This window comes from Lissotriton vulgaris, chromosome 11 (assembly GCF_964263255.1).
Source record: "Lissotriton vulgaris chromosome 11, aLisVul1.2, whole genome shotgun sequence".
Taxonomy (NCBI): Eukaryota; Metazoa; Chordata; class Amphibia; order Caudata; family Salamandridae; genus Lissotriton; species Lissotriton vulgaris.
Window position 1 is genome coordinate 732287992 of NC_141699.1, and position 23566 is coordinate 732311557.

Here is a 23566-nt window from a genome sequence, read left to right on the forward strand (position 1 = left end):
TTTAACCCCTTCGATGCGTGTGACAAGGTCAACTCGTCATGGGCGTTACCTGCGCTGTGCGTGTGACGAGTTGAACTTGTCACGTAACGCGGGATTTTCGAAATCGCAGTGCTCAGCAGGAAAACCGCTAGCGCGCATGCGGTTAAAGTTCACTCTTCATCATTTATGATAATTGATCCAAGCATATTAAGAACAAGTTGCAATATTTCAGCACAAATTTCTCCCATATCTTGTGCGGTTGGCTGACGACCAAAAGTAGGGAAATTAACTTGGTTGAGGATTAAAAAGCGCAATCTACTTAACCTTGGTGGATCAGGAACTGTCAAAGTCAGTATTCCAAATGCGTCGATTCTAGAGACTATTAACTGAAGATTGATTGTCAGGGTATTCCCACTATGACTCACTGTGCCTTTTCCCAGTCTCCCAGATTCTCTCGGTCTCTGCATCTGCAGCCAGGTACGTCCACTCAGGAGATGCGTACTTTCGAGATGGCACTCTCTCCCTTCTGGATCGTCTCAGATCATCTGGTCTTTCTTCGGTATCACTTTGATCCGATTCAGACGTCTCAGGAATCGGATCTTTCTCGGATATAAGTCTTAGATTCAGCCTTTCTTTCTTTGTTGGCACTTTGCTGCTGTGGTCATATCTACTCTCCGTTCTTCCTCTTGATCTGATCCTTCTGCGCCAGACAGTTCACTCTGCCCTGGGTCCAAGTTCACTTCCACGATATCAGCAATTCTGGCGTCTGCATTCGCCTCAGGAGATGCTGGATTTATTGTATGTCTTTAAGCTCGTGGTTCTGCCTCATTAAGAGCTCTCTCTCTTTCAGTTATACTCTTGATTGCACTTCTCGGAATCAGAGGCATTGTTCCATCCACAAGTTCTGGAACTCTGCGAGTATGTGAAGCGTGGATCCAATTTTGCAGTCCACCACATTTTACCGCTGTACTTGTGACCAGAATCACTTGCTAGGGTCCACGCCACCGGACATCAAGGCAGCTCTTCCTCACGTGCTTTCGAACGAGGACCCAATCTGCAGCAGGTCACTCGAGGTGGTTGCAGTCGCAGCCTCGACCTGGTGAGACACAGAATTAACCAGAGCAGCCAGTCCTTTACAATAATCCATAATCAAATCATATGTGATGTTTATCTGTGCTGTAGCTGGCACTATAGGCAGTCTCATAGCTCTTCCCATCAATGTCTCGTGGGGAGAGAGCCATGTCCTCCTATTAGGCGTACTACGCATACTCATCAGCACGAGAGGAAGCGCATCAGGCCATTTCAAGGAAGTTGATGAGCACACTTTGGACTCACTCATTTTGATTGTGCCGTTCACTTGTTCTACTAGACCAGAAGCCTCGGGCCTGTAGCTGCAATGTAATCTTTGATCAATTTTCAGAGCTGCACACAACAATTTCATGAGTTCCTTATGGAAGTGTGTTCCTCTATCTGTTTCCACCGAGGTCAAAATTCGGAACCGCAGTATCAATTCTCTTAAGAGCAATTTTGCCACTGTGAGACTCTCACATCGCTTAGTGGGATATGCCTCAACCCATTGTGAAAAGATACAGACCACCTCTAAGATATATCTCAACTTATTGCATCTTGGCATTTCAATGAAATCTTACTGTATTCTGTTGAAAGGACCTCCTGATCTTCCAATGTGACTCATTGCAACCACAGTTCTCTTTCCCACATTCATTTGCTGGCACGTAACACACCTGTGACAAACTGCTTCAGCATGCACACGGAATCGTGGGTTAAACGATGTCTGCCTAAACACTCACACCATGGCATCTCTTCCAAGATGAACTGCTCCGTGAATTTGCCTCACCATTGGACTCAATAAACAGTTAGGTAACACTACCCTTTCATCTGTTGACACCCAAATGCCATCATCTCTCTTTTGACAACCTGCTTTAACCCAGGATGCTGCTTCCTCTTCTGGGACCTCATCTTGTGGTCTCTTAACTTCATCCCATGTATCGGCTACAGCCAACATCATGCTGAGCTCAGTCTCTTCTGCACTTTCTCCTACATATCCACCATTGAAAATACAAACATGTAATGCCCAGAAACGAGCAACTTCATCAGCATAATTATTTCCTTTGGTGATAAAATCCTCTCCTTTCCCATGGGCTGCACATTTAACAACTGCTATGGCTTTCGTCTCTGTAAAGCCTCCGTTAAATGACGGACATATTCTCCATTGCGAATGGGAGATCCTGAGGATGTCAGGTATCCCCTCTGGGACCATAACTGTCCAAAATCATGAACCACTCCAAACCTGTATTGGCTGTCCGTATAGATGGTTACTCGCACTCCATCAGCAATACTACAGGCATGTGTCAGAGCAACAATTTTGGCCACCTGAGCAGAATATACTCTTGTTAGACAGGCAGCTTCGATTACTCCCAAAATAGTACAGACAGCAAAAGCCGCTCGCAGGTACCCATCATTGTCTCTTAAACATGAACTGTCAACAAAAAGGATCAAATCAGATTCGGGTAATGATTCATCAACAATGTCAGGTCTGGGTTTGGTAGACAATTCAAGGACGTCTAGACAGTCATGCTCCTCCCAATTTTCTCCTTCTTCTTTTGGAAGTGGCAACAATGTCGCAGGGTTCAAAGTAGTGCAACGCTTTAGAGTAATCACCCCCGTGATGAAAAATCAAGCACCCCAGACCATCATTAAGATGGCCTTGCTAAATTGCAGATCCCTACCCAAACATAGTCATTAAATTCTTATGCTTCTAGAAGAAGAGCAACTTGAGATCCTATTTCTCACTGAGACATGGCTCACTCCAGACTCAGACTTTGATGTGGTGCCGGCGTTACCGCAGGGTTACCTTATACAACACTTGGATCGAGCGAAGGGAAAGGGAGGAGGGATAGCTATTATCCACAAGGAACAACTCTCATGCATATTCCAGGACAGCCCTTTACTGAACTGTGAAAATGTACATTTTAGCATTAACTGTCCCCTTGTAATTCACTCTCAGGAGCCCTCATCTACCGCCCACCAGGAGCCTTGGGTCAATTCTCCAGCTCCCTCGTGGAATTCTCCACAGCTATGACAAGCACCTTGTCTAACCTACTAATCTTAGGGATCTTAATATCCACATCGATAATAGGGAGGACAACACCGCATCAGAGCTGCTCCTAGACCCTGCCACCCATCATCTCCATCTTCAGAACGACCAACCCACACACAGTCATGGGCATTTACTTGACCCTATATTTTGTAACATCGATACCCTGAAAACCAACGCCCCGATCCCTCTGCCCTGGTCAGACCACAGGCTCATCCCCTTCAGTTGGGAGATTCCGACCAACGCTCCTCCCATTCAACCTCCCGGTAGACCGGCTCGTCCCTGGGCAAAATTAGACCCCAAAAAATGGGAACAGATCCTGGACCTCTCCAAGCCCAGTCTTGCCACCGACCCCGTAACAGCGGGCGCGGAGTTCTCATCTTGGATCGAAAACTCCCTCAATACCATCCTCCCTAACAAACCATATCGGACATCCCGCAAAAAAACCTCCTCCCCATGGTTCACCCAGGAAACCCGCCTTCTGAAGAAGCTATGCAAAAGGGCTGAAAGAACTTGGCGGAAAGACTTCGACCTCAATAGCAAGAAGGAATACAGGCTGGCCATCCTCAATTATAAAAAAGCCTTGAAAAATGCCCAAACATCCTTTTTTCAAGAGAAAATTAATGCTGCATCTTGCTCGTCAAGGGAGACTTTTCGTATTGTAAAACTACTCTTGAAAACCCCAGACAACCACTGTGATAAATTGGCCACGTACTTCGATCAAAAAATTCTAAATATCCTGCAGCAACTCCCGCCTATCCCTTTGAACCCACCACCTACTTCCCTAATACAAGCCCAGAACCGTAACACGAGACTTGAGACGTTCACTCCCATAAATAAGGAAACCTTGGCCCCCATCCTCCAATCTCTTAAAAGTGGCTCATCTTCTGACCCTGCCCCAGTTAAAATCCTAAAGCAGGTAACACCCACCATCCTCGCACCTATGGTACACCTGATCAATGCCTCTCTGGCATACTGAGTGGTTCCCCCCAGCTGGAAAAAGGCGAAGGTTAGAGCCTTACTAAAAAAACCTAATCTAGACCCCCTCAACCTAGCCAACTTCAGGCCTATATCGCTCCTCCCCTGCATCAGTAAAATGACAGAAAAACTTATAAATGCCCAGCTTTCACACTACCTCGAATCGAATGAACTACTTAAACCATCTCAGACGGGTTTTCGCCCCCGCCAGGGCACGGAAAAAGCAATGGTGACGGTGGTCGAGGAGGCCAGGAAGATCATGGATGCAAGTGGATCAGTGGCAGTGATCCTCCTGGATCTGAGCGCGGCCTTCAACACGGTCAACCACCAAATCCTGGTCCAGCGACTTAGTGATCTTGGGATTACAGATGTTGCCCTGACCTGGATAAAATTCTTTCTCCATGACCGTTCATTCCAGGTGATCGAGGGTAGTTATACATCCAAAGAGACACCTATACGTTGCGGAGTACCACAGGGCTCCTCCTTGAGCCCCACGCTCTTCAACGTATATATGTCCCCGCTGGAAAAAATAGTCACCCCTCACAGGATTAAACTCCTAACGTACGCTGACGACACCCAGCTGGTTGTCTCCCTCTCTCAGCAGGAAAACCCTACCACCAATCTTTACTCCTGTCTGAGAGACATAGTCAGCTGGATGGACAGTTCTCACTTGAAGCTCAACAGCGACAAGATGGAGATACTGGTAATGGGGAATCAGGCTCATTTCCGTCCAGAATCTCTATGGCCCCCATGCATGGGCAAGCCCCCAACCCCGAAATCCGAGATCAAAAGCCTCGGACTATGGCTAGACCAAAATCTCACCATGCACACCCAAGCTAGGAAAACGGCCGGGGTCTGCTATGGGCTTCTGCGATCCGCCCGGAAAATTCTACCATTGCTCCCTTTTCCATCAAGGAAACTCTTCATCCAAGGCCTCATCCTGTCACGTCTGGATTATGGCAACGCACTGTTTCTGGGTGCCGCGCAGAAAGTTACTACCAAACTTCAGGTGGTGCAGAACGCGGCCGCACGGATCCTCACCAATATCAAGAGCCGGTGCTCGGCCAAGCCAGCCATTAAAGCACTTCAGTGGCTGCCCGTGGTGGAAAGAGTGCAATTTAAGGCACTCTGTCTAACGCACAAAATCCTTAACGGTAAAGCCCCTCCCATCTTCAGAGACCTGGTGACTCCTTACACCACCTCTAGACCTCTTCGATCTTCTAAAGCCCATCTAACTCTGCCACCCAAGATCAAGAGAGCGCGATCAGGAGGTCGGCGTTTCTCCTACAACGCTTCCAAATTATGGAACTCCCTCCCTCCTGACATTCGTGCACAGCCTAATCTTCTGGCCTTCCTAAAATCTCTGAAAACCTGGCTGTTCCTGTGAGCCTCCCCTTACGACTCCGCCTGTACTCATTCAGCGCTGGGACACTCACGGGCAGCCATCCGCTTTAGAAATCCTGTAACATTTAACATTTAACATTTAACAGTAACGTTTTCAGCAGCTAATATGACTTGTTCATATTTTGTAAGTCTATTGTTAGTGAGGTGCTGTGTCTTTGTCCTTGTCATTAGCAGTTCCACTGAATGTGGCACATACACCTCAAGTGGATGACCCATAACTATGCTTTCACACCTCTCAATGCTGACACCCGTTGCAGCAACAGATTTGAGACATCCAGGCAACGCAGAAGCTACAGGATCTAATGTAGCTGAAAAATAAGCCTCTGGTCTACGGGCACCTCTGTGCGTCTGTACGAGAACAGCCAATGCACATCTTTATTCTCACAGCAGAAGAGCGAAACCGCTTTGTTGTAATCTGGTATTCCAAGTGCCGCACATAGGCTGTCTCTCAGCTCATGGAAGGCACTCAAACTGTCGTCATCCCATGGAACGGATCACTAATATCTTTTCGAGTCAACATCAAAAGTGACTTTGCCTGCAAAGAAAAGTTTGGGATCCATTGTCGACAGTAGCCGACCATTCCCAAAAATATGCAGACTTCTTTCTGTGTTTTTGGCTTTCCCATTTGCAGAATCGTCTTTATGCGATCTGGTGACACCCTTCGTTTTATCTTCTTAATTCGATGGCCCAGATACTGCACTTCTGTCTGACAATATTGGAGCTTATTTGGGGACACTTTGTGTCCATTCTCTGCCAGATGATTAAGCAAAGCCAATGCATCAATTACAATTATCCTCAGTTTCTGATGCAACCAACAGGTCATCAATATACTGAACCAGAACTGAGTTTTGGGCATTATCAATCCTTCAAGATACTTCTTCAGGCACTGACTAAAGATAGAGGGGCTTTCTGTATACCCCTGAGGAATACAGCACCATGTTAACACACAATCATCTATCCTGAATGCAAAAATATACTGGCTATTTTCGTGTAATGGTAAAGAAAAGAAAGCTTGGCACAAGTCAAAGACCGTGAACCATTCGGCTTCACATGGTATTTGAAATAGGGTGACAGCTGGATTCGGTACCACAGGACAACATGGAATCACAATTTCATTAACCCTGCGTAGGTCCTGCACTATCTGTACTTGCCGCTAGGCTTCTGTAGTCCCATTATAGGTGAATTACAGGGACTCCCTCTTATCTCTTTTAAAATACCCTGTGCAATCATTGACTCAATCACAGGTCGTATTCCAGCCATAGTTTCTGGAGTCAATTTATGCTGTGGAATTTGTGGAAATTCAGAATTGTGTTTGACCTGTATCTTCACAGGTTCAACACATTTAATCAATCCAATGTCTTCACCTGTACAATCCTATACTTTCGGTGACACAGAATACCTGAAGTCATGGGGCAATTCTTCTATTGTGAGAACCACAAACAGTTCTGCGCATAGACTCATGTTTGCCATCTTAAAATCAGCATCATCATCATAGGTCTCCAACTCCACACCTCTCAGAGTGCAATAGATGTTACAGTTTAATTTACATAAAATGTCATGTCCCAACAGACAGACCGGGCTGGAATCACACACTACAAATTGATGTTTATCCTGGAATCGTCCTATTGTCACAGGTAATTCGGTTGTCAGAGGGTTAGTCATTTTCAGATTGGATACTCCTACTACTTGGATTGACTTTCCTGACAAAGTTAAGTCTGGGACCAGCTCCGCCCGAACCATGGAACGTGCAGCTCCAGTATCTAACAGGAACGTAACAGGGTGTCCGTTCACTTTTTGCATCTATGAAAGGTCCACTTTGATCTACTTCCAGGGTAGCACTCAAAGTGCATTCTCCCTGCTCCCCCCTCTGATACTCATGGGGATCTTGTATCAGCTCCAGTCTCTTTAAACTCAAAAAAGGCATCTGTCTATATGTCTGATTGTTCATGGGTATTCTGGGTGGTTGCGGTATTTGAATTTGGGACTCACATCTACCCCCATACATGGATCTGGGTCTTGTCACAGTATTCGCGCTCTCTGACATCTGTCGCTCTACTTCATATTGCAACTGGTTTGCTGGATTTGATCTACACTCGTGCTTCCAATGCCCGATTTTGTGACAATAATGGCATACTGTCACACGTTTTTGATTGGCCACCCATTCAGCTCCCATACCAACATCGGCACCTCTTCCTCTACCCTGTCCAGGTTGTGGCATAATTTTTTGTTGGTTCATTCCTCTACCACTTCCTCTTCCTCAGCCTCCTTGCCCCCAATCTGGCCATTCAGCATTTCTCAACTGTACTAACATCAACTTTTCCTTTGTCTTCTTTTCTGCTGATTCCACTTGATCACTGCAATATTTTGCATATCGCAATATTTCATCAACAGACTTGTTCTGCCAACATATCAAGTGGTGCTGTTTCATTAAATTGATATCAGATCTTAATCCTAACACAAATTTGGACACAAACTGTCCCATGTCTGTTAGCTCAACAGTATCCAATCCACTATGTTGTTTGAATGCCACTAATAATCTTTCATAATAGTCATGCACAGACTCCCTAGGGTCTTGAGTGGTACGATCAATTTTAAGCCAATCAACAGTCTGCGGCGCAACTTTAGACTGTAACCAGGTAATCACTTGCTTATATTTCTTCATCACCTCTGCTGAAGGACCATTTGTCAATGCATCTGTAGCAGGTTCCACAGTAGGCCAATCAACAGCAACTTTGCATGCATTCCACAAATCACCTGGAACCACTATATCGAACAATGTGTTCAGATCAATCCACAACACAACAGGATGCCCTCAGGTTCCGAAGTGGACTGAGAGAGGTGGCCAGCTGGATGAATAACAACTGTCTCCAGCTGAACGCGACAAAAACGGAGGTGATGATCGTTGGAAGGGAAGCGGATCACTGGGGGGACGGATGGTGGCCTCCGGAGCTGGGATCAGCGCCGGCCCCTGTCCTGGAACTCAGGAATCTGGGAGTATGGCTTGACCACACGCTAAGCTTTGTGACGCACACGAAGAGAGTGGCGGCCTGCTGTTTTGGAGTATTACGCGGGCTCAGACCCCTGCTCAGATTTTTTGATGCTCCTACAAGACAGCTGGTCATTCAAGCAATGATTATCTCCCGGCTGGACTACGCTAGTTCACTCCTTTTAGGAGCGAACCAAGCCGAGATTCTTCGTCTACAGCGAGTCCAGAACGCTGCGGCCAGGGCGGTGGTAGGTTTGCCCCGAACCTGCTCCACCTCTAACACTCTACGGTCCCTGCACTGGCTCCCGATAAGCAAGCGAATCCAATTCAAGGCTCTTTGCCTGGTTTTTAAAATTCTTAGAGAGTTGGCACCCGTGATCCTTAACGAACTGATCTCTCCCTACGTTCCTACCCGCTCACTCCGATCCCTTGGACAAGCCTTGGTGGTTGTCCCCCGTTTTAGACTTAGTCGGATGGGGGGTCGCTCCTTCCGCGTGAAAGCTGCAACCCTCTGGAATGCGCTCCCCTTGGAAATCCGCCTCTTGAATGATGTAATATCCTTTCGTAGGGCTTTGAAAACCTTCCTGTTTTAAATTGTTCCCTGTTTTAATGCTTCTGCTTTTTGTTACTGGATCTAGTGTTGTGTTGTGTCTACCTTTCCCTGCGCCAGGACGCTCCTTCGCTGGAGCAGCTGTGCGCATTAAAATGCAAATAACATAACATAACATAACATAACACTTTCAAGATCTTCACAAACTGATCCATTTGCTGTACCAGTCGGCAGGCTTGTCCCTCAGCTGAGGAAAATCATTAGTAAAAGCCGCCAATTCATCCCTTCTCCATGGTACATGTACATGCCCTCCATTCTGCACTTCTCTTAGAGGGAAATTTCCTGCTGCTCCTGCTCCTCCACCTGGAGGCGGAGCATCCCCTATCACTTTCTTGGTACTTTTTTTTCCACCCATCTTTCTTCCCATTTATCCAAAGCTCTCCACGGCCTTATTGCTCTTATCAGATCTCTAATTCGTGCTTTTAGTCCTGTAGTTCTCTTTTCCTCCAAATCCTGATCAGTGTAATTTAATCTACAACTTCCCTGCAGCAATTTTGTTTTTGTCAAATGCACCTCATATTGTCTTGCTAGTTGTACCAATGCCTCATGAGCGCACTTTGCTTTCTTCATGAAATCTGTAGCTAGAAATAGCAATTCCCTAGGTTCATATGTTTCAAGCCTTTCTATCAGAAGATTCCCTTCTATCACCTCATCTATTTCAATTTTCAATCTGACCATGTCTAACAATGGTGCCCTTATCTCCATCTCTATCATTCTCTGACTCTGCTCACTTCCAAAATCTTCCCTGCCCCAAATATGTGTCCTTCTTGGTATTGCACCTTCCTCTGTTCTCACTATTGGACAACTTTCTCTTTCGCAACTCTTTCTCCAATGAGTTCCCTCACACATCGATATGGGAGGAAACGTTACTGTAGGGGCTTTGTGTCTTGTCTCCCGCTCCTCTCTTGGTAGCATTATCTCTCTTACTGGTTGGACCACATTCTAAGATCTGATCTTGAATTTGTAAAGCTCCGGTACGTCTTCGTTCTGACCCACTATCCATCCTTGACGGATCAGCAGTAGCTGGTAATGGAGTGCTAGATTCTACTGGCCCCTGAACCATACCTGTCCCACTCATAGTAAGACTTCCCCCTGTCATTGTCTCCTCCCTTACCCTGGATTGTTGAGTTTTTCTTTCATCTATCCTTTCATTGGGATTGTAATTCGACACTACAGGTCCTACTGTAATTGGTATTGTTAATGAGTCCAGTTACTGTCTAGCACCAACACTTCCATTGTGCTCGGTACCTTCGAACCCAGGCCCTCCAGAGCCTCCTGGGATCCTGATTCCTACCGCCACTCTTCCCCGCACTCCTGTTATCTGGTCTTCTGAACCTGTCTGGTCTATCCTTACTGCTTCCCCAGGTTGCTGCATTCTGTCTTGCTCTGACCTAGAATCAATGGGTGGAGGGCGATTTGCTAATAATCTCTCTAGAAAGCTATCATCTGTATCACTGTGCTCTTCCGTTTTGCTCTGACCTTCAGATCCTCCTTTTAACAATCTAAATGGATACAAGCGTTCTCCGTCTATGGTGTCTACTCGCCACCTTTTCAACTGCGCGTCCCACCTAGCATCTTGATATGCCTTTGTCGCTCTTTTTTTCCTTCCTTTAGTAGCTTCTCTTCTTTATGCCATTGCTGCTCTCATCCATGCATCCAAAGCTTCAAATTGCGTTGGTCTGGGCGGAGGTTTCAGAGCATTCATCACTCCTCTGACCTGATACAACACCTCCATCTTAAACGACCCATAACGAGAAAAAGCCAAATCACCCTCCTCTGTAAGCTTGGGGCAATTTTGTAATCACACTATCGTATGGAGTCCTATATTGGTGGCCAATAATGTACTGGGGTATCCTCCGGTGGAACTTCTTCTCCCACCCGAGTTACTACTCCTGTATCACCTCTGCACATATTGCGTAATACCTTAAAACATCTCATTGTCAATTGCAATCCAAAACACAATAATAAAGCTGTGGACGAACTTCAGCCAATCCCAGCACGGCGTTACATCAACCGACCAATCTCAGCACAGCTCTATCTGACGTCACAACTCCCTCCTTGCAGCGGTTCACCCTCCTTCACAATTTCTCTTCGCACTCTCTCTCTCTTACATTCAACACAAGTACCTGTATAACTAAAGTTATTAACCAAGTAGCTGCTTCCTACTGCAACCACAATAACTAACAGTCACATAAACAAGTAATTGTCTGTTTTCTACAAGATCGATAGAACACTCTCACAAGAACATCCGCTGTGACCTCCGACCAGCGTTGGTCACCCAATCGCTGTGATTCACCCCGGTACCTGAGGCTTATCACCGCGACATTACTCTTCATTCACACAAAGCTCTATACAACAAGTGGATCATCGATAGCGCTTCACGACACCCACAATTCTACTGGACAATTACATACAGCTATCCCGGGATCTTGGACTTCTCTTGAGTCCGCTCATAAAACTTCCTGATCTGCATGTGTTCAGACCAGTAAACCAATTAACCCACAATCACTCAACACTCATTCTCACTGCGCAAGACAACACATCACCGCAATGTAACAACCCACACAACTTCATACTCACTCTACCACTGTTTCCGACGCATCATCAGCATCCGCCGAACTCCATCGATCGTCGTTCCTACGCCGTCTTCCATGCCGCCGAGTCTGGTGCCAGAATTTTCACTATTCCTACTCTAAATCCTTCAATTTCCCCTCAATTTCGAGGCAAACCATCCTCTGATACCATTTATAGAGCCAAACATGGGCCTTGCCTTATTATCCAAGTTCAGCTCGGATGGTCTTTTATTTGCCTGCTAAAAATTGTCGAGGGGAAAAACAACGCGTTAAAATTATACTTACAAATTTGTCATGCTGTAAGGACCACAAACTCTGAATTCCAATTATGGATTTTTATTATAAGGCCAAAAATAATTGTATATAAACACACCGCAATATCAATGAATATAGATACAGGAAAATGAATACAGAGCCAAATCTGCGCATATAATTGATTCGGCAAAAAAGACACAAAACTATGAACTCCAAGATGAGCACACAACCCAAGATGGAGGCAGAGTCCAAGTCCCTTTTCATTAGGAAAGAAAGAATGAAATATCTTTCCCTACACTACCCTCATTAATGATGATTCTAGGTGGCTCCCCTATCTGGGCTTTCGAAGGTGTCAGCACGTGTAGACTTCCTAAGAAGTACTCACGTTAGAGTGGGTCAAATACCTTAAAGCCATAGAGCTCGTTCTTAAGATGCTTTCTCTTTTCTGAAAATCTAGAAGTCTGCAGTTTCTGTACCCACTCATAATACAAAAGAGGATAAATTCAGTCCACTCCAAAGGGTATCACGTGACATTTTGTTTCATTTCTCCAAAGTTTCTAAAGGTTCAGTGTTTTTTCTTAACTTCTGTAATTAAATCTTCTTGCTTCTTATGACCTTGGAGAGTAGATAGGCTAGACGCAGAAGATATCCTCCCATCTTGCTTCTCAGGATGTTCAAAAACATTCCAGTTATCTCACTAGCTAAAATAACGATGTGAAATCCCTTATACATGCAATGGGAGGATAGCACACTGTTCCGGCACATTTAAAAATACATTCAACTATTTCTTCAGTAGCTAAGAACAAAACTGGTAAACAACCTGCAGCTTTCGGGCCTAAACTGCAAGCTACTTTAACACACACATTAACATGAATATAATGTCTTCTTACAAAGGTGCATAGAGACAATAGTGTCTTTAGTGTGTACAAATCTATATAATGTACGCATTATATTTCTTGATTATCGTGCAGAATAAATGCATTTCTAAACATAACACATAATGATACTGAAAATATAAGTGGGTGCGTTTAAACTATGTATATGGTGCACCCCTACAATTAGAGTGCAAAATGTGCTTTATCATCTCACATGGTGCACATTTGGTGTATAATTCTTTCTCGCTCACACTTACCACCCCCCCTCTCCGATAACACTTAGACTACTTAATAGGTGACTCGTATTAGCTTACATGGGATCCGTGTGGGGGTGGTTTGGGGAAGTTGATTGCTTATTACATGAGATGTATGTAATTGTTCATTATCACTATTGCAATTGCTAATGTATAAACTTGACATGCTTTGTCTACTGATACTTGTGAACAAGCATGATTCCTTCTTTAAGTATTTTTCCGAAAATGCAATTAAGTTTGTGTTAAAAAAATCCTACGAGTCCTGTTGGGACTGCAGCTTTACTGGAACAACGTTCCTTTCATAGGCCTAATTCTCTCCTATGAGTCCTTCAAAGACCCCCCCCCGCAACCACAGACAAAGTATACCAACCTGCCTGTTCATCCCAGAATATCACTAAGGAAATACTTAAGATAAAAACGTTTAGTGAACTAATAAGTCATTGGAAAAACATCGGAGTCATACAATTCTGAGGAATACATTTTCTCTAATGCCGGGATCTCCAATCTTTTCTGTGAAAATCATCCCAAGCGACTTTATAATTAGTGGTGTAATAGTGACCATATCATTATTATTATTAGACTAGCTTAGCCGTCGCGCGTTGCTGCAATCTCAGAAGAAAGGAAATTTAATTAAACTTATTATGATAGCATTCAATTTACATTGTGACATTTTTATTGAAACGCATTCGTTTTAATATGGAAAACATTTTAAAGTGTTGTTTTAATTCTGTTTATTTATTCGAGTGCTTTTGGATACACAGTATTTTTTGTTTTTCCATCTGGTGCGTACACAAATAAATCAGAAGGTTTTCCGACCCGTGAGCTGGCCAAATACAGTTGTCCATGTGAGAAGCACGGATTCTCCAAATCTAGTCCACACACTTGCAGCGATTGTCCTTGTGCTTTGTTGATGGTCATTGCAAAAGCGAGTCGCACTGTAAACGTTCAGTATTGGAAAGATTATGAGGGCCCTGGAGGGGCCGGGGGGGCTGATATTTAACAATTGTTTTTTTGGGGTTTTTTGCCAGAATCCTTCGCGGGAGTGTACTCAACAACTTTTAACAATTTTTCTTTGCCAGGAACCTTCGAGGGAGTGTACTCAACAACTTCCCAAAGTTTCATGGTGATCGGGTGAATGGTGTAGTAATGCATAAAGGACAAACAGACATACTTTTGTTTTTATATATATAGATTACATTAGGGGCCACCATGTACAAGACTGCTAGTTGTGAACACCTTGGTACATGAGGCAGTGTCGCAAGTGTAATGTAGAAAAAGCTTTGTCTATTTGGAATGCCTCTACAAGGGTAATACCTAACAGCCATAGCTGCAGTGCAGCTAGCATCATCAAGGTAATGATTTTAGTAATATGTCTCTGTAACACCACATGATTAGTCAGATATCAGCTTAAAAATACTTTTGGGGAAATGTAGCTGTTTTTCTCCAAACATCATCCTATATATTCTGAAAATAAGCAGGTGTTCATCCCAAATACACACTCTCAATATTGGTATGGATATTATAATTCAACCAAGCAAAAGCTCCTAATTTAGTAGACTGGGCTGCACATATGACAGCTACTTGCAGGTAGATGGAGAGCTACTAATAGCTCACGAGTTACTCGTTGGAGGCTGCTCTAAAGTATGACAATGAGGTGAAGATATGATTAACTTTAAGGTAAAGGACAGGATTGGTTTCAGGTTTAGAGTTAGGAAAACAATAGGGCCAAGGTTAGATAAAGATCAGTGTTGGGATCTTTATAAGGGTTGGGGCCAAGGTTTGGGTAAGGGATGGGGTAGAAGTAAGGTTTGGGTTAGGGAGAGGTTAAATATAGGGTACGGTTAGCTCTCATGGCTAAAGTTAAGGTCAGAATAAGTTTGTTTAGGACCAGGGAATAGGGAAATTGTTAAGGAACAAGGATGGGGCAGGGTTAAGATTTGGGCGAAGATCAAGAGTTAGGGCATGGCTTACAGTAGGGCTCAATTTTAAGGTATTTTGAAAACATTTTAGAATAACGTACAACAAATATTGGAAGCAGGGGGGGAGTTTAGCTAAGGATATCTAAGGAAGTTTCGACTCCTCCGATACTGAACTAAGCACCCCATAAGACTGAAAAGAAGACTGATGTGGGAACTCGCGTCTAAACAACTTCGTCTAGCATAGGCTATGGCGGATTTAATGAGACCTCGTGTAGTGGTACCAGGGACATCATAATAAGTCCAAAAGTTAATAGAAACACAACCATCTTCTGTTTGTGAATATAACAAGCTGTGCTACGTGGAAACCTCATCCAAAATATTGATACATGCAGTCAGTGTATGAAATGTAATGATAGATGTGCAGGTGCTCATTATCCTAGTGTACATGTTTACTATTGACAAGTGCCAGAACTCTCCCATTAAAAGTGTTGTACCACGGGTAAAAAGCGCTAGTATGCTCCCTTTCATATCAAAGAAGTGCAGGTACTCCTGATCTGGCCATTTAAAACACTGTCTACTGTGCCAAATTTTTCAAGACACTATCCGTGAACACCCCTTCGTCCAAGGACTGTGCAAACCAATCCTTATGGTTTTATAATCTGCAGTTGGACTCTTGGGATCACGTCATCATGGAATACGTAGTAACGCATTGATACCCTGAAGTAATACTTTTACATCCGATCTAGGAGAAGCATTGATTCTTGCTTGGTTGGGGCCACTGGTTCACATAGTCCCCTGTTCTGACATGTGATGTGATTATTTATTTATTTTGTCCACACTATGATCTTCTGATGAGGGTTGCGCCCAAATTATCTCCCCACCAGGTCGAGGATAGCTACTGTCCCCCAGCCATGGAAAGACCATTGGTAGATGGCAGCTGATTGTAATGCATGAACACATGCCTGTTTTGTTGACACATTGGAGGGGATATGTCCTACTGGTTCTCCACTAGAAAATCTCTACAATATCATTTTGGTTCCTTTGTCCCTCCCCCAGCCTTAAAATAATGTTGTTAAGCAGATTGCCTTAGATCCCCATTCCCCTCGCCCCCATTAATACACACATACGTGAATGTGACCACCTGCATTCCCCTTGTTGCTTGGGCCTGTCATCTGAAACTGCAGCTTCCTGGTGAGTGGGGATATACATGGTCTCCCCAGCTAAATCAGTTACCTTTCACTGTATCTCACATTCTCTATTTTCCATTCGGTGCTTTACTGGAACTTTCCTGACAACCAGAACATTTTTCCCTTGCCTATTTGGAATCAGCTCTACTCTTTGCCCACCGTTGCCTAACACTAGAGAAAGGTTGAGATTGTATGTTCCCTGATCTAGTGTCTCTATAAAGGCAAATTGGCGGGGAAAGGATCACCAAGTGTCACTCGGTCCATCAAGCCCAGAGGTTTATGTTTATTTTATCTTTAGCATATTCTCATAAAATGTTTTCGAGTTTGTTGGGAAACTTTTGTAAATACAGATAGTACTTTATGGCTGTAGAAGTTGAAAAACATATTGGGTAAGACTGTTTGTCTTCGGCAAGCTGTAGGAAAAGATTGCAGAAGGCCTCGAGGGCAGGCACAAAACACAACCATGACTGCTCTATTTAACAAACCTTTGCTTTCTCTTCTTTCTGTCTCTGATTTAGTATCCCCCTTAAGGCTCCCATTTTCTTCCTTGTCCACCTCTTTATCTTCCCCCCACTTTCCACTTTATTTCCCCAAAACATTCTTTACTCATAACCATGTGTCCCTTTCACTTCTTTCTTATCGAAATCTTTCCTGTATCACCATACTTCTCCCCCACCTTCAATGTAGCTTCTTTTCCATTGCTCTGCCTTACCCGCATCATTTTTCACCTTCATTTCATTTACCTTTTTTCTGTATTACCTCTTCTCTTGTTTATCTTCATCCATTTGACCCTTTTTTCTTGGCCCCGTTTCTTCCTTCCTTTCTTTAATGGCTTTTTCCATGTTTCCAGGATAACAGTCTGTTAAGGTAATGCGGTCTGTGCTTAAATATAACCTTGCCACTCACTGCAAAGCCTTCTGCAGAAGAAACTTTTAGGACATTTAAATTTAGGAATGCATTTTTTTATTTGAGCGATGTGTTTGGATTATAATGTGGGGTTGTTCAGGCTTAGTGCAAATGAAAATAAGAATATGTGCTAAAAATAGGCATAAGTGATTTCTTGCGCTAAAGTAATTATGTAACCATGTTCCACTGACTTGGATCAAGAATCAAACTGTGACAGCACAGAATATCAGTTGTTAATTTTCTAAGGCAGATAAGTTTGTCGCTTTATGGCTAATGCTGGTAAGCAGAAACAAAGTGGCCCAACTACTGTTATATGTTTCTGGCCCTGGGTTGTGACAGGAGAGCCGAAAACGTATCTAGAGTCCTGAGGTTGTCCACTTTTAGCAGCATTGTCTGGACTGTTCAGAGAGTCCAGTGATCACTGTGAGGCATATGAGCAAAGAAGTGGTCCTTTCACTAAACCGAGGTCCAGAAGTAACTGTCCTGTGCTAACCAAATGTTCAGTTGAGTGGAGAGGGCGGGTAAGAATTCTATTTTCATAGCTGTGGTAAGATTCTGACCATGTAGCAAGTAAGGTGTTGTGGGTTAAATGATAGTCCAGTGGATCAAAGATCTGGTCATCGTTATTTGGGAAACTGTTTCTTACCACCTTCTTTGGTCCATTCTGCCCCACACACAACAAAAGGCGGGTTACATCTCTACTGGCTCTACTTTCTTTTTTGCGTCGGAATCCTACACATTGCACAGAGGATGGAGGATCTGTGGTGAGAAGTAGGAAGGAAAGTTACAAAGTATTACTCACTGATGAGCAGAGTCTAATGGAAAGATCAGCTAACACACAAATACACACTTTGGTGCCTACAAAGAAATCAAGACACCCACGCAAGCGTGCTTACACACACATTTATCCACATCCACTAACACACAGAGAACCATGTTTTAGGACGCATATAGGGACAGTATACACATACAAACTTTACCACAGTTGTGGACTAGCTTTCATACACATACACACACATGGATACACTCTCAAAAGCACACAGAACGCACGCAAACATACAACACCAATCTTGAACGTGTGTACAATTCGTCGTATGCCAGCGGTTGCAGTTGTTTGACTTTCCGTCACAGCTCTATGCCTCTCATCCTGTTCTTCTAGCTAACTATACGCCGCTCCGATTTCATTGTTCTTAGCCATTTCCCTTTGTCTTTTCGTCTTTTCTTTCCCTCAATATTATCTTTTCTTCCTTTCTGTCTTAATTGCGTTCTCTTCACCTACTGATTTCTTTACCCCATGCTCTATCTGCTTCTCTCTCCTTTCTTCTACTTGCCTTTTCGCTGCTGCTTGCCTTAGCCTCTTGCTTAATTTCCCTCTTGCCTTCTTCCACCTCCCTTTTGCTGTCCTTCCTTTGCACTTGTTCACCTGCCATTGCTCTTCTCTTCCAGTTGCTTTTCCCTCACACCTGCCTTATGCTTCCTACCTTTCTTTTTCCTAACAGAGACCCTCGCACTTCCAGTGTGCCCCGCCTTATCCAAGAGGAATGCCCGAAATCTGGAGAGGTGCAACCTGATGACCAGGAGATTCTGCAGCCTGCTTACCCTCTCCCAGTGGATTCCTGGAGGGCCCTCATGGCTCAGATAGGTAAGAGGAGCCACTTACTACCAAGATAGAGGCTGATGCTTTCCTGTTACATTCTCCTGGTCCCCTGTCTTCCCTTCCAAGGCTTTCCTGGTTCCCAACTGTGTTCTGCCTCTCCTAAATCTCTTCTGAGTCTTTCCTGTCCATCTTTCCTTATCACCCCTTCCCATTTTTCTATTTTCTCTAATATCACTACTACACAGTCAGTCATCGCTCCTTCCACTGCCATTTTTCTACCTTCCTTCTATTTTTATTCATGGCTGCTTCTAGGGCAAGACACTAGTAGTTATACAAGTAGGGTTCAATAACGGAAAGTACCGTATTGCCTTGTAAGCACTAATGGTTGTCTTTGTTATGTTGAGGACAGCAAAATGTTACTTTGTGTAGTACGTGAGAATCCTTTTATTGACAATCTTCACTCATTTCCACAGTCTTCCCTCCACTCAGATTAACTCCACTACCTACTTTTCAGCGACCCTTTGGGTATTTCGCTTTACCCTCTCATTGATTCCCTCTTCTGACCACTCTCATGTTTTTCTTGTCATGGATTCAAGCTATCCAGGCTGATGAGGGGTGATACCCCGAAACTGGTCCCAGTAGGCGTGTTTCCATTCCAGGGAGGACCTGGCCTGGAAGTTCGGGCTGAACTGTTCCCATGAGGAGCAGGGTCAAGACTGGTTTACATTTGCCTGGGTCCACACTGGGGTGGCTTGGGGAGCAAAAGAACAATGGATTAAACCCAGGTCTCTTGACCGGGGGTAAGTGGTTGAAAAGTTTTGGCACTCCATCCACCATCTTGTTGTATTTGAAAAGCACATGACGTACCTGTCCTGACATTCTCTCCCTCAAGTATGCTTGTTGCTACAGCAGACAGCAGACTGTTACGGGGAATTATATTAAAAGCTTAATTTCATTACCAACGATCCTAAGACAGACTTTAGACCGACTTAAGACAGATTTAAGACAGACTTAAGACAGACTTAAGACAAAATCCTAACTTAACTACTACTAAATGCCTTCTGTGAATACCAAAAGTAGTAAGTTTAGGATTTTGTCTTAAGTTAGTTCTGTGAATCGGGCCCCTAGATTCTGTCTTAAAATTGAGCTATTATATTTTTAAAAGATTCAGGAGAGTAGTCTGTTGGCATAAATGAGTGTTGAGGTTTTGAGGACTCTGTGGATATATCTGGTCCCTCAACAACTGCTTTTATTTGATCATAAAATAAAAAGGTCATCTTTGCAAGTTTTTATAGGCTGCCTGCTCCTTCTTAACCCTTTCTGTGTTTTAAATTGTACCGTATTGTGTTTTTTTATCGAATCTACTTTTTGCCCATTTCCTCGGTCCTCCCCGGTCCGCAGCAGCGTTTTGCTGATTGATGCGGAGGGAGGACCAAAGGCTCTGACTCGTTTCCGGGACTCCTCCCGCTCGGTCAACGCTCTAGGCTCCATCAGCGCCTATTTAGGGGCAAGCTGGAGCGCACGCATGCAGCGGGCGCGCCTATGGTAAGCCCATCCGCGCCCGTCCCGACTGGACCGTGGCCCAGGGCCAGGACCCCTGGCTTAAAACATTCTCAGAGTATTAGAATACACTATTCAAGGGAGAGCCTTCTTTCACTGGGTCAGCCAAGGGACAAACAGTACCGCCAATTCACCTGTGATGACTACTCTTAACTGACAACCCACATTGCTTAGGATGCTATAAGAATATTCATAAAGAGGACGGGGTGGAATTAAAATCTGTTAAAAGTTCAATCAAGGTTAACAAAACTAAAATACAACTAATTTTAGCCTTGATCAATGCCAGGTCCTTGATCAAGCATAAATACAAGATCTCAGACTTCATTTTAGACAACAAATTGGATATCTTATTTGTTACGGAAACTTGGGGTGAGGAGACATCCAACTCTGATTTTAATATTGCAGTGCCATATGGATATAAAGTTACTAGGCACGATAGATCCATAATAAAAAGGCGGTGGACTTGCAATTATTTATAAAAATGAACTTGTAGCTCACTGCTCAATATGTCCTTCCCCAGATTGCGAGGCACTATATTTCCACATTAATGTCGCTGATAAAGATACCTTCAAAGGATTGCTAATATATCGCCCACCTGGCTCAAAAGTTAATTTTATAACTAACATATAATTTTTATTCGAACCGGGTATTTCATCCAGTTGCTTTACTATGCTAGGGAGTTAAATTTTCACATGGGCATCTTAGCTGACAAAGATACTCCGGAACCTTTAGACATCACTTCAGATGTAGGTCTCCAACAGCTAGTTGAAGGGGCGACACATCAAGCTGGTCACACCTTGGACGGTGTGTTCACAAACAATCCAGCCTTATCCTTCACTTCTATCCTCCCCTTACATGGACCGATCACTATGCTGTTATATTTCATTGGGCTTTGCCTGGTTCTAAGAGTATCAACACAGCTAGCAATAAATGTGTCAGGAGAGCCTGGAACAAGATCGGCCTAGGGGCTTTAGAAACTCAGTTAATCCAAAGTATTTATGTCCCTGAGTTGGAAGCAGATGGATCAGCGAGAGGTTATACATCTTGGCAATATCTTGACTTCCCTAAATGAGCCCCATGACAAGGTTAATAGAAATAGAAAAAATCCTTTGACCCTATGGTTCCCTGAAGCCCTAAGACTAGACAAACAAGCCTGCAGGATACAAGAAAGATCATGGTGGAAAAACTATGATTCAGCTGAAAAAGAACAATATAAGCTTATGCTAGCAGGCTACAAGAAAAAAATTATTACAAAGAAGAGTTATTTTTATACGCTGAAAATAGAAATGGAGGAAAACTCCAGCAAGGAACTTGTTCGAGGCATGTGGGCTGCTGAATTCATATCTGTGCATAGATCGCCGCCTAGTGTTGGGTCCGGATGATTGCACATTGTTGTCCTGGAAGAGTCTTCGAAGTATCACGAGATAGGTGGCTCCTCCCCTGGACTAAAGTGCGCATGGGCATCGCCTCCATCCCCAGATTGTTTTTTTCTGCAATTGGGTTCGGATGTGTTTCGGTTCCCTCTGTCGGAATCGATAGTTGTTTAACTTTTCTAACTTTAGACCAAAAGGTCTTTAGGACGGGCGTCGGTATTGTCCATCGTTCGGGTTGTTATTTCTTCAGCTCCAAACTCTTGCTGCCCCTCCGCGTGCTGTCGGCGCGGACGGGCCTATACGACGCTCCAGACTACTACCATAGAACGAACTCCGTTTAAGAGGTGCCCGGTGTGCACCTCAAAGTATTCACACCTCGACGTGCACCCAGTGTGCAACAAATGTCTGTCGCCGGACCATGACGAGGCCAGATGTATGGCCTGCTCAAAGTTCCGGTGCCAGAAAACTCTCGAACTTCGTCAGGACGCTAGACTCCAGGCCCACTTATCAGCGCCCCCGCCGGACAACATCTTCGAGGAAGACGTTGGTGACGACACCTTCCTACAAGTTTCGGACTCCAGCCCAGCGTCGGACGATGAAAACTACGACGCGGGGGACGAGGAGTTTAATGAAGGCGTCGGAGAGGTAGGGGGCGAAGACGGGGCCATTGCCACAGTGGGGGATAGCTCGGAGGAGGAGCACCCCCAGACTGACTCCGGGGTCAATCCCCTTGATACGGCCCAGGTCGAGGGATCGCCTTCGGGCCTTACCCAAGACCTTACTACTCGTCCCACGGCTCCGCCTACGGGCCCGGCCACGGACATTGGTGACGCGCCACTCCCGGTTAAGAAACTGAAAGTGAAACCACCGGGCACCACGCCAACGGTATCGAAACCGAAAGTGAAAGTCTCACTGTCAGGACTGGAGGCTCCAAAGAAGCCCAAAATGGCCGCCAACACCAAAAGCCAAGCCAAGATGGCCGACCAGAAGACCCTGGTGTCGAAGCCGAAGGCAAGGACGACCAACGCGGCCGCGTCGGTGCCGAAGATGGTCGAGGTCGACGACCCAAAAAGACCCTCGAAGAAGCGTCAAGACGACCCCAAGGCTCTGGCTGCGCCAATTCCGGCCGTCAAGGGAAAGGGTGGTGACGTGTCGGCTCCGAAGACCGTGCCTTCACTCGCCGACCCGACTCCGGCCTCGGAGGAATCGCTCGAGCCGGTCCAGCCCTCACCGTCCTTAACAAAGAAGGTCACGGAGTCCCTTCAACGAATTCGGAAGGATGCAGCGGCCCCGGAACCGAAGAGTGTGGTGCCGAAGCCTGCACAGCAGACGGCCAAGGCGCAGACGCCGATCCGCTTCATGCTGCCGCCGAAGAAGACGCCGAAGGTATTCGCTCCAAAGCATGGGGACGAGGTACCTTTGAAGCCGGTGTCGACGCCCAAAGCGTCTTTGGTAGTGTCGAAGCTTCGGCTACAGCCACTCGCAGAAGAGGAGCGTCGCGAGGTTGTCATCGACGCCGACACAGGCAAACTATCTCTCCTTAAGAGGAAAATCACCACGGAGCCGGTGTTGGAACATTTTCGTATTCCACTCAAAAGGAAATTGGACTCTGCGGGTACTTCTGCCCCTAGGGAGCCGGCATCTCCACAAAATCTAGAACTCTCACCAACTCATTCTAACACTGGGGAAGGTGACGGAGATGAGGGAGACGAGTACAATTATCCAGCATACACGGATCCGGAGGAGGTCAACGAACCTTGGTCTGCTGGAGGCGACCCGGTGGACCCTCAGTCGGGTCACGAACCGCAGCTTTTTGCAGCAAAAACTTCTCCAACAGAGGACTCAGCAGCCTTCAATGCTCTGATTGAGAGGGCTGCAGCAAACCATGATGTAGAACTCCATGCGGACCCTGTGGATGAAGATTTTCTGTTTGACACTTTCTCAGTGGCTGAAAAGTCGGTCAAAACATTGCCTATGCTCAAGGGAGTGCTGAAG

At 45.0% G+C, this 23566-nt stretch overlaps 1 protein-coding gene across 3 annotated transcripts in view; it reads left to right on the forward strand.

The window, feature by feature from the left end:
- The window catches only part of NGEF (neuronal guanine nucleotide exchange factor), a 917586-nt gene that overhangs the window by 282324 nt on the left and 611696 nt on the right, over positions 1–23566 (forward strand). For all 3 annotated transcript variants that reach the window (XM_086943849.1, XM_086943850.1, XM_086943848.1), the window contains one exon: positions 18541–18683. In XM_086943849.1, the coding sequence (XP_086799975.1) occupies positions 18541–18683 (143 nt within the window). The remainder of the gene's footprint in view (positions 1–18540; positions 18684–23566) is intronic.